Source organism: Felis catus, chromosome C1 (assembly GCF_018350175.1).
Source record: "Felis catus isolate Fca126 chromosome C1, F.catus_Fca126_mat1.0, whole genome shotgun sequence".
NCBI classification, from domain to species: Eukaryota; Metazoa; Chordata; class Mammalia; order Carnivora; family Felidae; genus Felis; species Felis catus.
Window position 1 is genome coordinate 162,403,066 of NC_058375.1, and position 16,052 is coordinate 162,419,117.

The 16,052-nt window shown below is 35.2% G+C and overlaps 1 protein-coding gene across 1 annotated transcript in view; it reads right to left on the reverse strand.

Moving 5' to 3' along the window:
* The window catches only part of OLA1 (Obg like ATPase 1), a 172,928-nt gene that overhangs the window by 64,946 nt on the left and 91,930 nt on the right, over nucleotides 1-16,052 (reverse strand). The window contains exon 5 of the mRNA XM_023259469.2: nucleotides 2,904-3,079. Coding sequence (XP_023115237.1) covers nucleotides 2,904-3,079 — 176 coding nt within the window. The remainder of the gene's footprint in view (nucleotides 1-2,903; nucleotides 3,080-16,052) is intronic.

Sequence of the window (16,052 nt, forward strand, 5' to 3'; positions counted from 1 at the left end):
AAGACTGGTAAATGATGCAGATATTTTTGGATGCTAATAATGATCTATTTCTTGACATGAAAGTAGGTTTTACTAGCCTTTATTTTACAACTATTTTTTAAATACATATGCATCTTTTTGGAATACATTTCACAATTTTAAAAAATGTTAAAAAAAAAAAAAAGACAGGGGTGCCTGGCTGACTCAGTCAGTAGAGCATATTACTTGATATAAGTTCAAGCCCTATGTTGGGCCTAGAGCTTACTTTAAAAAAAAAAAAAAAAAAAAAAAAAAAGACAAATTGGCCCTGCAGTCAGACTGATCTTGCTGAAAAACTTGTTCTACAATTTACTAAGCATGAAATCTTGAGCAATTCATAAAATCTCTTGAAATTTAGGCTTCCTCAGTTTTAACATGGAGATAATTTATGTCTCACATGTTGCGGGGTTTAAATAAGATGACATATATAAAAAGTGTCCAAAAATGCCTGGCTCAATAAAAAGAAAAAGAAGATTTCCCTGCACTAAATGATTCAATGCTGTAAGAGATCTTAATTCTCGCCAAATTAAGTTACAGATCCAACCCAAATCCTGTTTCTGCTAACAACTAAAAAAAATTTCTAATAGCCATGTGTTTTACCGTATTTACCAGTACTGGGTTTGCAACAAAAATCTATGGCATACATTCTCAGTGAGGGTGATATTACTCCTAGAGGGGCAAAAATTAATTCTTATGGGGGAAAAAAACCTTAGTTATTTAAATGGCTTGTGGCCCTCCAAAGTTCAACCCTATCCAACAAATCCTTACTCATTAGTATCTAATTTCTCATTAGTAAGAAATTAAATTAATTAATTTAAATTAAATTTTAATTAACTTTTTTCCTTTGGGACAGTGATAATGAAAAAAAAGATTAAAAAATACTGAACTGTAATTCATTCTGAAGCAGCTGAGTCTAATATGAGGAAAGAAACCGATGGAATGATCACAGTTTTGGGAAACAAGAAAATTACATAACGCGTTCCATCTATCCAGAAGAGCTGAATAGGGAAAGGGAAAATAAATGGGGAGAAGGTGTTCAGATTCTTCTGTAAACACAAGTCCAAGTGATGCTTTCAAATCTGATACAGAAATTTTAGGAATATCCTTAGAAATAAGAATAAAATACTGTTGGGGCGCCTGGGTGGCGCAGTCGGTTAAGCGTCCGACTTCAGCCAGGTCACGATCTCGCGGTCCGTGAGTTCGAGCCCCGCGTCGGGCTCTGGGCTGATGGCTCGGAGCCTGGAGCCTGTTTCCGATTCTGTGTCTCCCTCTCTCTCTGCCCCTCCCCCGTTCATGCTCTGTCTCTCTCTGTCCCAAAAATAAATAAACGAAAAAAAAAAATTAAAAAAAAAAAAAAAGAATAAAATACTGTTACAGGGAATTAAAAATAGCACTCAACATTCTAGTTTTCTTTTGAGAGGAAAGGCCAGGAAATGGTAGCTCAAGGACTTAAGAAGAACCTGATGCCCCTTTCTCCCATCTAAAAAGCAACATTGATAAATTCATTTATAAGACAGTTGATGTTTCTGAAAGACAGAGGGATGTCAGTAACTTTCAATAAACTAAGGAATGACTGCTTAAGGATTTATTTTTATCAGTAACCATGCTGTTTGGGGCAAATGAATTGTTTTCAATTTTGACCAACATCTTTCTCACAATGTTTTTCCCTTTTTAAAAAGGAGTATTTTTCATACCCGTACTTTCAATCCCCTTCTCTGTCCTAAATCTTATACAATTCCCTCAGACAAATCTCCCTCCTTTCTCTGCTCTATTTGACTAAGAAATGACTGAAATAGCCATGATGTTAAGAGAAGTAAAATGAATTGGGCTTGTTCCAGACTACCAAGGAAATCAGTGGTCCAACACAGGTCTCCTTGTTCCAAGTCCAAGCACTATTGACCATAATTTACTAATAGTCTGCGCAAGCGTCGAGGCTGATTCTGTAATTGATTTCCTCCTTAAGAGTGTAGAACTCTCTAATCAACTGAGTTTTCCAAACTTACTGCAAATAAATTAAAAAAGGGAAAGGATAATCAGTTTCCAGACATGAGAAAATTAAACACATGTATTAAAAATACATGAAAAATTAAAAAGACAGAAAATCCTTCCTATGACAAAAAGCATAAAAAGCAAGTACGGTTTAGGGAAGATACTAGTGAGAAAATATGTAATTTTTAAAAAGATTTTATTTATTTTAAAGTAATTTCTATACCCAATGTGGGGCTTGAACCTACAACCCTGAGATCAACAGTCATCCTCTCCACTCACCGAGCCAGCCAGGTGCCCCAAGAAAATATATGATTAAGGCCATCACTTTTTTTAATGTAAAAGACAATTTGACCATAAACTAAAAGCTTCCAAACTGATTTTGAAACACTAATTATATTACTAATAATTCCTCACTACAACGTGATAAAAAATACATTTGAATATTAAAGACAATGACATGTGTTTTCATTCCATAAAAGATTAAAATTATCTAATACTACATTCATTCAGTCAACCCCTATGGAAGACCAATTCCTTATATAAATCACTTCTTCAAATCCACAAAACTCATATTCATTCATTTCTCTAAATCCGTAAGTTTTTCATCATAAAACCACACTTTCCTAACACTACAACTTGAGGATACACATTGTAACCATGTAAATACTCAATATTCCTGCTAAACATGCCTTGCTAAGAACACCTTAAACAGACTGTCATCATGACGCTTTGTTGCCAAAAGAAAATGAAGTTTCTCCGTGATTTTTTAATGGAAATTATCCTTGGATTCTAAAGTTCCATAACAGTATTAGATATTTTATTAGATGCATTATTGTAAAAAAAAATAATTTAAAAAATGAACTCAAGTATCAAATAAGCTGTAAATTTTTACTTACATATTCAGGTTTTAATTTTTTATCTCCTCCTCTCACAGCCACTTTTTCTAGTTTATCTATAATGGGCCCAATCATTTCCTCATCTTTAAGCTGAAGCTCTTCGTGTATTATTTCTATATCTCGAATAGGATCTACACTTCCTTCAACATGCGTGATATCATCATCTTCAAAAGCACCTAAAATGAATTAAAGAGAAGCAATCCAATAAACAATACAGAAGGCCATTATCAAAGATTCCTGGAAAGTTAACAATTTATTCAAATTATTCTGAATTCTTTCAAGTAGGACATAGTGGTTTTTTTGTACTATTTAGTAATATTTAGGGCACTAGCAACAAAAACAGTAATTCAAGAGCCTCAACATTTCAAAAACTGATTGAAATAAATAAAATTAATCTTTACAGAAAGAAAATTATGCTCCAGAACTACTGCTATTTTCAGGTTTGGTACATTAAAAGACACTGAATTCCAGGCATGAGAGCCTGAAGTTCTAAACTGCACTATTAGGGTTTCCAAGGGAAACCGGATTTGGGGTGGGGGGGGGGGTGGGTGAAATCATCTGGCAGACCTCTTCCCTGCTTCAATCTACTTTATCACTGTGGTTCTGACGGTGATTAGATAATGAACCACTCAGACACACAATTTACACAGCAGCTAATTTCATCGGCCTGATTTGAGGGTATGGTTTTTAGGGGGCTATCAAAGAAGCAGATGAAGGTGCATTTGTCATATATGAGTGACAACCATTCACACTATCTGAACAAAATGGTGCTGGCCCTTATTAGAAACACATGCTATTATCACATATTTAAAGTGCAGTTGAAGCCATAATTTCAAATTGCCAACTGGAAACATAAGGGTAAAACAACCAGATATTACTGAAGCATGTGTACTGACTTTATGCCCTTTTGAAGACATAATGTGGCAACATAATTCAACTGGATTTACTCAAATTACCAGATAAAGAACAGTATCACAAAAATGAACAAATACTGAGAAATATTATAAACAGAAAGCAGTGATATACCCACAAAACAAAAAACACATTTATAAACAAATTAATTTAATTTAAATTACCAACTAGATTATATACCCAAAGTGAGATGTTTTCAAACATAAAACATCGATTATTTTAGATAAAGATATCACAGGGATCATGAGACAGTTTGACTGAGTTTAATGAAAGAAAAACAGTGACCATAGCTCATTCTTCCATACCAAAGACCAAGATATTCTCATTACAGGTTACAAAGAATTTTTAAATATAATTTTCTAGAATTAAAAATAATTGAGCCATTTGTACCTTAATGTGGAGCTACTCAGTAATATAAATAAAAAAATGTAAGTATATTGTTACAATTAAAATCTAAGTATTTAAAATACTTAGCATAAAAAATTCTTGGCATAAAACTGATGATATATTAAATAATGCCATATAACTTATATGAACAAAATTAGCAAGAAAGGAGGATGCATATTATATCTTACTCGTAAACACACTAGACAGACAGTGATTTAGGTAAATTGTATGAATATTTGAAAAGCATGAAAAACGTCTCCCTGGAAGCACGGTATTACTTATCAGGGTTTGAGGCATCTTACACAAATGGCACAATAAAACAGGAAAATAAAAACAAAAGCTTCTTGGCAAAGCAACAAAGGCAGCATGGTCAGTTCAGTTATAAAAAGAACTACATTTGATGACACTCCAAGTGAAAAATATCCTATATAGTCATCTTTATGTAGGAGCCAGTAAGTAACTATAGCGATGTCCTCAACAATAGTAAATGCATCAGCAGGTTTCAAATGGCAATTTCTTGATTACATTCCTCAATTTTAACTGAGCAGATAACAGAGAGAAACTTAGGAGTCGCAATTCTTCTAAAAGCAAAGAAAATAAAGCTCTCTGATCATCTGAATTAATCCAAATAGAAAACCAGAATAAAGGGAAATAGCACTTGTCTATCTTATAACCTTCAAATTATCCTCTAGGTTGCACTTTGCCTGGAGTCTGCCAAGGATTAGGCTAGAAAAGGAGTTATGACTGGATCATCACTAATCCATTCCCCTACTACTGGAAAGAAACTCAAATCACAGGCCCTATACACTGTGGATTGCACTGCTGTTCCTATGCCTGAAGGTTAGTATTATTATATTCACTTGTGTGTGAGTGGTAATATACTACAAGAACTTAAATTTATTTTTGATACTAAATATTGCCAAAATTAAGATAAAAATTAAGTGAAGGAAATATTAAAGTTATCCTTTAAAACTGAATAGCCTTGTGATGACATGAAGCCTAAAACAGCTATAAAATATAAGCTTACAGAAAATTTGGTGGCCATATGCTCCAAGTTGAATAGACTTCACTGTACACTTACAGCATTCCTTCGCATCTTATCTGATTTAGTACGAAATTTAGTGGTTAAAAGTAAGGGTTCTGAAGTCAGACAAGCTCATTGGTCATAAATTCTTAAACAAATCACTGAACCTCTAAGGATCTCATTTTCACATCTTTAAAATGAAGATGTTTCTACCTCTCAGAGAATGGGTATAATTAAATCAGATAATATATGTAAAGTGCTTGGCAGACAGCCCCACACATAAGCTCTTTCAGCAACTGGGGCATATACTATTTTTTAAATGATGTAGGAATTAGTAATTAAAAAAAAAGGAATCAGTAATTTAGAAGAAATTGCATAGTAACATACTCAAACATTAGTTTTGAGTAATACCGTTTCATATCATTCAGTTCACCTTGGGACAGGTTAAAATAAGTTTTGTGAGATTTTCCCCCACTAATTCTTACTAGTTCACAACATTTTACCCTAGTCCATACCAAAGGTATTTATTTCAGCTTCACTTTAAAACACTATTATGATTATTACAATTATTATAATTCCCCTTTGGGGGAAACACTGTACTGGTAAAGAAGATGACTTTAGTCATCTTGAAGACTATACTATATCATACCTAACTGTTAAATGAGAAAGTTATTTCCATTTCAATTCTCTTCAGTCCTTCTGACTATATCAAAGAGAAAGTATCAGTTTGATGCTGTTGGTATTTAATATCTAACATTTATAAATGTATCTCTTTATCAACAGAGCAGGCCTCAGTCTCAGAGCTTCTAAAGGCTAAAAAAATTAGTAAGTATGCAGTTTTCATTGTATTTGTTTTTATTATCTCAATATCTACAGGTGATACTAATTTTCTACTTACATTAGTGACAAAGTTTCCTGTTTAATTTAGTAAAAAAATGTGAGATCAAAAAAAAATTTTTTTTGTCAAATCAAGAAATTTCTTTGGTGATGGGATTTTATCTGATTTTTTAAAACTCTGCAGGGGGGGTGGTGCTTGGTGGCACAGTCAGGTTAGGTATCCGACTCTGGATCTCAGTTCAGGTCATAATCTCACAGTTTGTGAGTTTGAGCCCCACATGGGGCTCTGCTCTGATGGTGCAGAGTCTGCTTGGGATTATCTTTCTCTGCCCCCAACCCCCCCACCCCCCCGCCCCACACTCAGAATAAATAAACTAAAAAAAAAAGACTTTTTGGTACTGTTCTGTATAAAATAAGCTAATGTGATACAGCATGTGTGTGCAGGGTGGGGGAATGATCACGCTGCTGTGCCATACTTTAGCTAGGATAGTAAGGGAGGCCTCTCTAAGGAGATGACACTAGTCCCGAGGCCAGAATGGCCAAAAGGAGGCAGTAATATGAAGATCTGAGCGCAAAGGATCTAAGAAGGAAGTATAAAATCCTTAAAATGGGAACAAGCTTGAAGTGCTTCAGAAATAGAAATAAAAGGTCAGTGTGGGTGAACCACAGGAGAGGATGGTAAACAGAGGGTAAGTTGGAGAAGTAAAGCAGTTCACATTCATTCATAAGTGATGTGAGCATGCATTTTATTCTAACTGTAATGGGAAGCCATTAATTGGAGAGTTTTAAGTAAATAAAGAGGAGACAGGGTAGTAACATATGATTTACGGTAAGAGGCTACTTTGGCTACTTTAAAAAGAACACACTTTAAGGGAGAGGACAAGAAGAATGGCAGAAAGACTCATCAGCAGTTGGTGGTAATGGTACAGATCAGAGATGACCAGATGAGTGGTTAACTTGAAATAAAATGGAGGAGAAATGTTTGGACTGGGAATATATTTGAGAGATGGACTAGATGTAGGATGGAAGGTCATGACTAAGATATAAAATTGGGAGTTATCAGATATGTTTAAAGTTATGGATCTGGATGATGTCATGTGAAAAGAGCACTCCAACACTCAAATGTTTGATGGGAAGGAAGATTTGGCAAAAGAGACTAAGAAGGGGTGACAACGTGAGAGAAAATGTAAGGAAATGCTCTTATGGGACTGAGGGGAAGAAAATGTTTCAAAAAGGGCAGAGTACTCAACTATAGCAAATGTTGCTTAGAGGTAAAGAAAGGTAAGTACAGAAAGCTGACCACTGATCTTTGGCAAAAAGTGATTCTTTAAGAAATACTTTAATGGCTATATCTTCTTCACTATTTCTTCTAGATATCAGTGATGGGAATACTATAACTCAAGGATCTGTCCCCTTATTTATTATAACTCTAGAGCACAAAAGAACTAAATCCTAGCATTTCTAAGTTCATTCAGTTTTTAATATACTCCTCTCTAATATACTCTAAATGGACTAGTTATATAAGGCAAACACCATTATTTTTCTCGCGATCTTTGAAAGACATCCTATCAGTTAAGAAGGTGGCCCACTTAAAAATCACGGCCACGTTTGAAGTTTCACATTCCAAGTAAGCTGGCATAAACAAACACTGAAACAAACACTGACCAGCTGCAAGTTGGTAAACCAACTGATACGGAATCATTGACACCATACAATACACATCACCAAGAACAAAATCTGTAAAATCAAGTCACATATAAGACTTCATTCAGAATTTTCCAAGGCCGCAGCTCTATGCCAAAAGACAGTGGAGAGAAGTCTTCTAAGGAAAGAAACTGTGACTCAAGAATTTTAAATCCAGCCAGCCTATTTTTCAACGGTAGATTTTGACAGGAATAGAGATTAATGGCAAACAGACTGCATTAATACATTCTAACATATAAGTAAGACTGAACAACTACAGAAATAATGCAAACAAAACAGAACATATGTATTATAAACTATGAAAAGTTATAAATAACAAAAATTCAGAGATAAGGAAAGGGAGGTAAAAACGTTAAGCGTGCTAATTTCCTCATCTTTCACAATAAGGGATCAACAGATGGACATATAAAGATGAAACATGTAATTAAAAAATAATTTCTCCAATCTCTCAGTGTTCTCATGATCCTATTTCTTAACTCTATCTAGCAGAATCATTTAAGAAAACATATCTTTTGTGAAAAAATTACCTGAAGTTCAGTCATTTCTTCTATATTCAGTTTTTTCTTTCCTTCAAACCCAATAAAATAAAATGTAGCATTCTATTTAAAATAGCATATACATTAGTGATCATATTTTTATGAAATTGTTTCTCTCTCTTAATAACACTGACCAAATGCTAATAAAATAATGCCTGGGCAGTGAGCTATTGAGCAATTTTCAAATCTTCTTCATCAGTTTGGTCTTGCTTTAAAGTTTTTATAATGAACATGTACTGTTTGCGCAAGTCATTTTTTAAGCACAATAAATCGGTTTAACTTCAAGAGAAATTTGCACAAATTTTACTTGAAATTTTGGCTTTGCACTGACTAGCCACAAGGAGAAAGCCACTATTACCATAAAAATTATTTTACACTATACATTTTTAAACATATAAAAGAGATGAATGAAAATAATAAACTATAGTAAAGCCTTCTTATCAAATGATTTGTTACAGGAGAAAATGACCCATAAGCTAGGCTTATGGATCCTATCACAAAGACTTTTTACCCATCAATCCTGCATCATTTCCTTTCATAACAAAGCACCTTTCTCATATCTTCCTGACTTCTCTCACATTTCCAATACTTTTTTCTTCTCTTTTGCTACTCAGCAGCAAAGACTTCATCTTGCTCACTTCATTAGGGAAAATGCATGTGATGTTTGGAAAACCAAGGCCCCTTTTTGGTTGTACCCAATCTTTCCTTCTTTCCAGCAGTGAAACAGAAAACATTACCTTCTGTTTATGGCCAATCTCTCTACCGTCTCTGCTATGAATCCTACCCTCCCCCAAGGAAATTTGCTTCACAGATTGTTCCTTGTATCCTTGTATTTCCTGAGACCTCAATCTAGTATGCCTCTCTCTCTCCAGTATTTGTAGCATCTCTATTCACTAATATTCTCCCATTAACATTTAAGCAGGCTTAAGATTCTACAGTAAATCAATCATGTCAGCCATCCTTGGACATTAATCCCCATTCTACTATTGCTTTCTTTCCTCTAGTTCAAGGTCAAATTTTTTGGAAAGAGCTGTCTGTACCTGCTCTACTTCTTTCCTCCCTCCTTAGAACTTAACCCACTGCAGTTTGGTATGCTTCCACCATGCTCTCAGAAACTGATGTCAAAAAGGACACCAATGATTTGTCTTCATGATGCTAAGTCAAGTAGCCATTCTTCAGAAATCTTGAGTTGCCTGTCAGTAGCGTCTAGCTTCAGAGCACTGATATAATCCCTTTCGCAGATTCCTTATAACCACATTCTCCTGATTTTCTTCTAGTTTCTCTGGCCATTTCTTCTTAGGCTATTCCTTTACTTGCTCAAACTACCACCTAAATGTTGATGTCTTCCTTAGCTGTCTTCTCTTATCCCTCTATTATACACTCATTTACAGAATTTCTAGCCCAGAACTTCCCTGAGTGGCTCCAGTATATTCTGAGGTCACAGCAAATAAGATGAGCCAAAAATTCTTTTTAGTTATTACAGAAATCATTTCTATCATAAAATCTATTCACTAAGTGAATAAATGCAAAATGTCAATGCTTATACTAAAGTTGTAACTTTTAATATTTATGTGCCTTCTTTACTAAGAACCAGTCAAAAGAGAAATATTTTACTTGGTAAGACATATTTGACTACTCATATGGCACTGGACATTCTGAATATTTATTTTCTGGTGTGATGTGGCAGAAATGAGTTCGCCATTTTCAATTATTATAAATGGATTAAAGTTTGATCAATTTACTCATTCATTCAAAGTCTAATATCTTATTCCATAAGATAAGATTTGAATAAGAAAGATAAATCTAGTGTTTAGGATGTTTAGGATGCTAAATCCAACTAGGAAGGATTTTAGAAATAAAAATATACTTCAGAATTTCAAGACTTCAGTGAACTGCTTTGCTATATTTCTACTTAAATCTAGGCTATATTCAGTTTTCAGAAGCATTCTAGTTAGATGTCGAAATAGGTTTTAAAATACATGATGTATCTAAGTATATAGGCTTCACAGCAGTACTTTATGTAAACCACCTGTCACAGAAACCTTATATTCCAAATTGCATGTCTAGTGTTTTCTTGGGAATAAGAGGGTATATGGTCAAGATGAACCTATTTGACTTATGTTTTTTTTTCTATCTTCCACCACTACACAATACAGAGATAAGGAATTCCTTGGTATATAAACCAGTATATAAACTGTCACCTGCTCAACACATATATAAGACCACAATATGCTTTGCTAAATAGAAATTCCCCATTTAAAGAAAGCTTGCTTATATATCTAACAATAGGCTAAGTCTTTTGAGAATTAAAAACAAAAAAAAAAATAATAGGACCTTAGTCTCAATGAGTGGATAATGTGGTTGGAAAAACAAATCTTATCTAATAAAAAGAATAATATTCACTAACAAGGACTTTAAGTATAGGTTCAATTAAGAATTAATCATCAAGGCCTTTAAATATAGGGGAAAAATATATTGGTAAAGAAGAGGAAGAAAGGCATGACAAGTAACAGGGAAAAGCATCAGAGAAAAAACAGGCTGAAATAAACAAGGCTTACCTGAGAGCTGAGTACAGTAAGAAATTATACTGAGGAGTAGTAGAAGATAAAAGTTTACCACATCCTTGGTATGAAGGATAGGAAAGTCCAAATAGGAATTATCAACTGATAATCAGAGGGAGCCAACACTGGTTTTTGTGTTAGTAACAAATGGAAAGCAGCATTTAGAAAGACTAACCAGAAGTAGGGAACCAGCTAAAAGAGAATTGCTATACTCTAAATACACTGCCAAAGTACACTAGGATACTGATGAAAGATATGAGGCAATCAGGATGAATAGTGACACTTAACTAAAGAAAACAATGTCAACCAGATAAAAGCAATGAGAGAGAGAGAGAGAGAGAGAGAGAGAGAGAGAGAGAGAGAGAGAGAGAGAATTGTAAGGTTTCAAGCCAAAAGATCTTTATTTGCACTCAAGGTAACATCAATACCTATAAGATTCAAAGCCCAAATCCAGTATGAAACCAAAAGGTATTATATAACAAAAGTACAGACTCTTACAAATATAAACAAAAATAAAAAAATAAAGTACATACTCTAGAAAAAAAAATATTACATGTATATACTGAACCTTAAATCATAGCACCAAACCCTGCATGCCACATAATTTCACATTCTTTCCAGTTTCTCCTATGTGGTAAGAATAAATGTTTTGAGGGGTGCCTGGGTGGCTCAGTCAGTTAATCATCTGACTTTGGTTCATGTCATGATCTCCTGGTTCGTGAGTTTGAGTCCAACGTCAGGCTTTGTGCTGACAGCTCAGAGCCTGGAGCCTGCTTCAGATTCTGTGTGTGCATCTCTCTCTTTGCCCCTCCCCCTCTCGTGCTCTCTCTCTGTCTCTCATAAACAAACAAACAAACAAACAATGTATGTATGTATGTATGTTTTGACCATCTGTATTCTAACCGAGAGTCTCACCACAATTACTAAAAGGTTAGGGGGCACTCTACCAAACCAGTAGAAGAAATATTACTAAATACAATGCTAGAAATCAAGATAAGGATATCCTGCTCAAAAAAATCTTTACCTTTTCGAATTTCTAATCCACTTTTCAAAGTCATACCTTGTGTCAGAACTATGATTCCCAACTTCCTTAGAATTCTATAGGTCATTAAAGAGAAGGGAGAGTGCTAAACTTGTATTAGCAAGTCAACATCTATAGTTTTATTCATAAACACTGAAAAATGCCAGTTCCTATTTACTTTCCATAAATGACATGACAAAAATTCCTCAAAAATTGTTAATGTTTATGTATTCAATTACTTTTAAAAGTATATAATACATACATATGTGTGTGTGCATCTGTATCTATATCTATATCTATATATTTTATTGTCAAGTTAGCTAACATACAGTGTAGTCTTGACTTCAGGAGTAGATTCCCGTGATTGATCGCTTACATACAACCAGTGCTCATCCCAACAAGTGCCCTCCTCAATGCCCATCACCCATTCCCCGTGCCCCCCCAACCTTCCACCGCCATCAACCCTCTGTTCTCTGTATTTAAGAGTCTCTTATGGTTTGCTTCTCTCTCTGTATGTTATTTTTCCTTCTCTCCCCCTATGGTCATCTATTAAGTTTCTCAAATTCTACATATGAGTGAAATCATATGATATCTGTCTTTCTCTGACAGACTTATTTTACTTAGCATAAGAGAGAGAGTGCAAGCAGGGGAGAGGCAGAGAGTGGGGGGGGGGCAGGTTCTGAAGTGGGCCCAACGTGAGGCTGGAACTTACAAACCATAAGATCATGACTTGAGTGAGTGGAAGTTGGACACTCAACCGACTGAAACACCCAGGTGCCCTGGTGGCAAATTCTTTATTTTATGGTGGAGAAAAGTGGTTGAAAGCAGGAGTTAAAGGGGCGCCTGGGTGGCTCTGTCGGTTGAACGACCGACTTTGGCTCAGGTCATGATCTCATGGTTTGTGAGTTCAAGCCCCGCAGGTCATGATCTCATGGTTTGTGAGTTCAAGCCCCGCATCGGGCTCTGTGCTGACAGCTCAGAGCCTGGAGCCGGTTTTGGATTCTGTGTCTCCCTCTCTCTCTGCCCCTCCCCCACTCATGCCCTGTCTCTCTCTGTCTCAGAAATAAACATTACAAAAATTTTTTTAAAGCAGGAGTTAAAGCTGTTTATTGAACACTCCAGATGCTCTGATTTAGTAGTGTAGTTTAAGCCCAGGTTTACAGGTGCACTTAATTTTTTTTAAGTAGGCTTCAGACCCAGTGCAGAGCCCAACGTGGGGCTTAAACTCATGATCCTGAGATCAAGACCTGAGCTGAGATCAAGAGTTGAATGTTCAACAGACTGAGCCCCCCAAGTGCCCCGACAGGTGCACTTTAAAACTCTAGCCCTGGGGTGCCTGGGTGGTTCGGTCAGTTAAGCATCCAACTTGGGCTCACGTCATGATCTGGTGGTTCGTGAGTTCAAGCCCCACATTGGGCTCTGTGCTGACAGCTCAGAGCCTGGTGGAACCTGCTTTGGATTCTCTCTCTCTCTCTCTCTCTCTCTCTCTCTCTCTCTCTCTCTCTCCCTTCTCCCACTCACACTCTGTCTCTCTCTCTCTCTCAAAATAAATAAACATTTAAACAATTAAAAAAAAAAAACCTCTAGTCTTAATCTACATAAAGCCCCTTCTCATCTTGACCATGAAAGCAATTTGAGCAAAAACAGAATCTAATTCATAGCTGAACCTCAAGCTTATAATATTTCTCTATCTCTGTATTAAATAAGATGTGCAGTTTTAGCTACCTTAAGTTATGAAGTGGGGAAAGGGCATCTTGATTTATTGTATTTACTTCAAAAATCAATTTACCTTCTTAAAGAATCTAGGACACAGAAAAGAACCAAAAAAAAAAAAAAAAAAAAAACATTCTGCTAACAAAATTCTGCTAAAAAGGCTATAGATTTAAGCCTCTTAAGCTTTCAGAGTCTGAAGCAAATGAAAAAGGGTTCTATCAATCAGATTTTAATTACCTCAAATGGATATATTTACAGTCCTCTGGAAAAATAAAATATTGTGTAAACATACAAAAACGAAAATAATTGTCTAGTAATGTAATATAAACTGTTAATTACTTGATGCACAGCATAAATGGAACCGCATAACAAGACTTGGTGGGTTGTACTTATTTACAGTAACAAATCAATCAAAAGTAGCCTTTAAAGTCTTTAACCTTCATTTTCCAGGAGAAAACTTATTATCTGAGACATAGCAAAGGCCCCCAAATAATTCAGTCTATGCTACAGGCTAACTGTTTAATGCTGGAATAGAAAATAGAACTATGGGTAGCCAAAAAAATTTGCTTTTGCTTTGCTTCTCTTCCCTCTCCTCTCCTCTTTCATTATAGGAAAAGGCTCAAAACAAAATCCTGGTCAACAGGAAAAAAACCGACCCTATCTCTGACATAATAAAAAATTAACCAAGGTTTTCAAAACGCTTAGTAAAATAACATGCACATGTGGCTGACTTTGAGAGACCAATCTAGGGGCGCCTGGGTGGCGCAGTCGGTTGAGCGTCCGACTTCAGCCAGGTCACGATCTCGCGGTCCGTGAGTTCGAGCCCCGCGTCAGGCTCTGGGCTGATGGCTCGGAGCCTGGAGCCTGTTTCCGATTCTGTGTCTCCCTCTCTCTCTGCCCCTCCCCTGTTCATGCTCTGTCTCTCTCTGTCCCAAAAATAAATAAACGTTGAAAAAAAAAATTAAAAAAAATAAAAAAATAAAGTGACTTTGAGAGACCAATCTAAAATTAAAGAAATTATACATGACTTATGCAGAACTTTTAACAAACTAGTTAATTTATATGAAAGCAATCAAGCAATGTTAGAAGTAAAAAATCATCCCCAATCATGAGACAAATAGATATTTAGGAGAGAATAACAAAGTAGGTCAGTCAGGTTCTGAGAAACCTTACAAATTTTTATTATTTTCTCCTAATAGTAAGAGTTCGTATAAATTAAAAATAATATGCTTTTAAGGAGTAACTCAAAAACAAAACATTAAGTAGGAAGAACAAGATGAACAAAGAGGAAAAAAAAATATATAGGTATATAAACATGAAAACCGGTAAATATGAAGCTTATGTTAGTGTAGTAGGAAGGAAAAAAGCCTTTTGGTTATTACTGATACCACTTAACTGATCAGAAGCAACACATTACAAAATCATACAATATAGTTCTTTAAACGTACAGAGCACCAAAAAACTCTGCCTAACAGTTACTGTTATTGTACTTATATTGTAGATAATAAGACATCCACACCATTAAAGATTTCTTAAAGTCACTTAAAAGTTATGAATTATAACCCAGAGTCAACACCTGTACTTAATCATATTCAACTGCTCAAGGGCTTGACATTTTTAGTTGCTGAAACCTATCAACTCTTTTTTTATATATCAACTCTTTCCAAAGAAGTAGGCAGAAAGTACCTTAATGAGAACTAATATTCATCTCTCAATAATATTTTCACTTCTTATTCTATATAAGATACCTGAAACGTATAAAAGGCAATTTTAATCAATGATATTTTAAATTAGTATTTATTGAGATTCTGCTCTACCTCCAATATTGAGCTAGCTGCTTTTGTTGTATTTAACCTTTCCAATAACCATCTCACTAACTTCCTAACTTCTAAAACGGCATTAACCCTTCTGCCAGTAGAAAAATTCCTCTATAAAATGGCTTTGCCCCACACTCATTCTCCACAAATCCTCAGTTCCAGTCAAACGTGTACTGACTCAGGAAGTCCAGAAAGTTCTTCACATTCGACTGTCACTGTATTTTTGCCCATTCCCTTCCCTGGGTCTCAAAGACATATATCATTTCCATTACAAATCAAATCTATCCTAAAATGCATAGTTAAATTTCCCCTCATCTTACAAGGCAATCTTAGAGGAGTCCGGGTCTATATTTCTACAATTCCAGAGTCATAGGAGGAATTGTAGGGACTTCTTTGGAATAAAGTATGGTAAAATTAGTGGCTTAATATATTACCCCAAATAAGGCTCCTGGGAAGATACATTTTTATACCTTTTATAGAATTCTGTTGTAAGCAGGGGGAAAATACAGAGAGAAATTAACAAAAAACAGAATCTTATCTTTACTACCAGTACTGTAAGCAATGAATAAAAGAGTCATGTGGACTCTGCCATTCACAATATAAGCTAAAGAGCAAAGCAGAGCTTTAATTTTTCTAA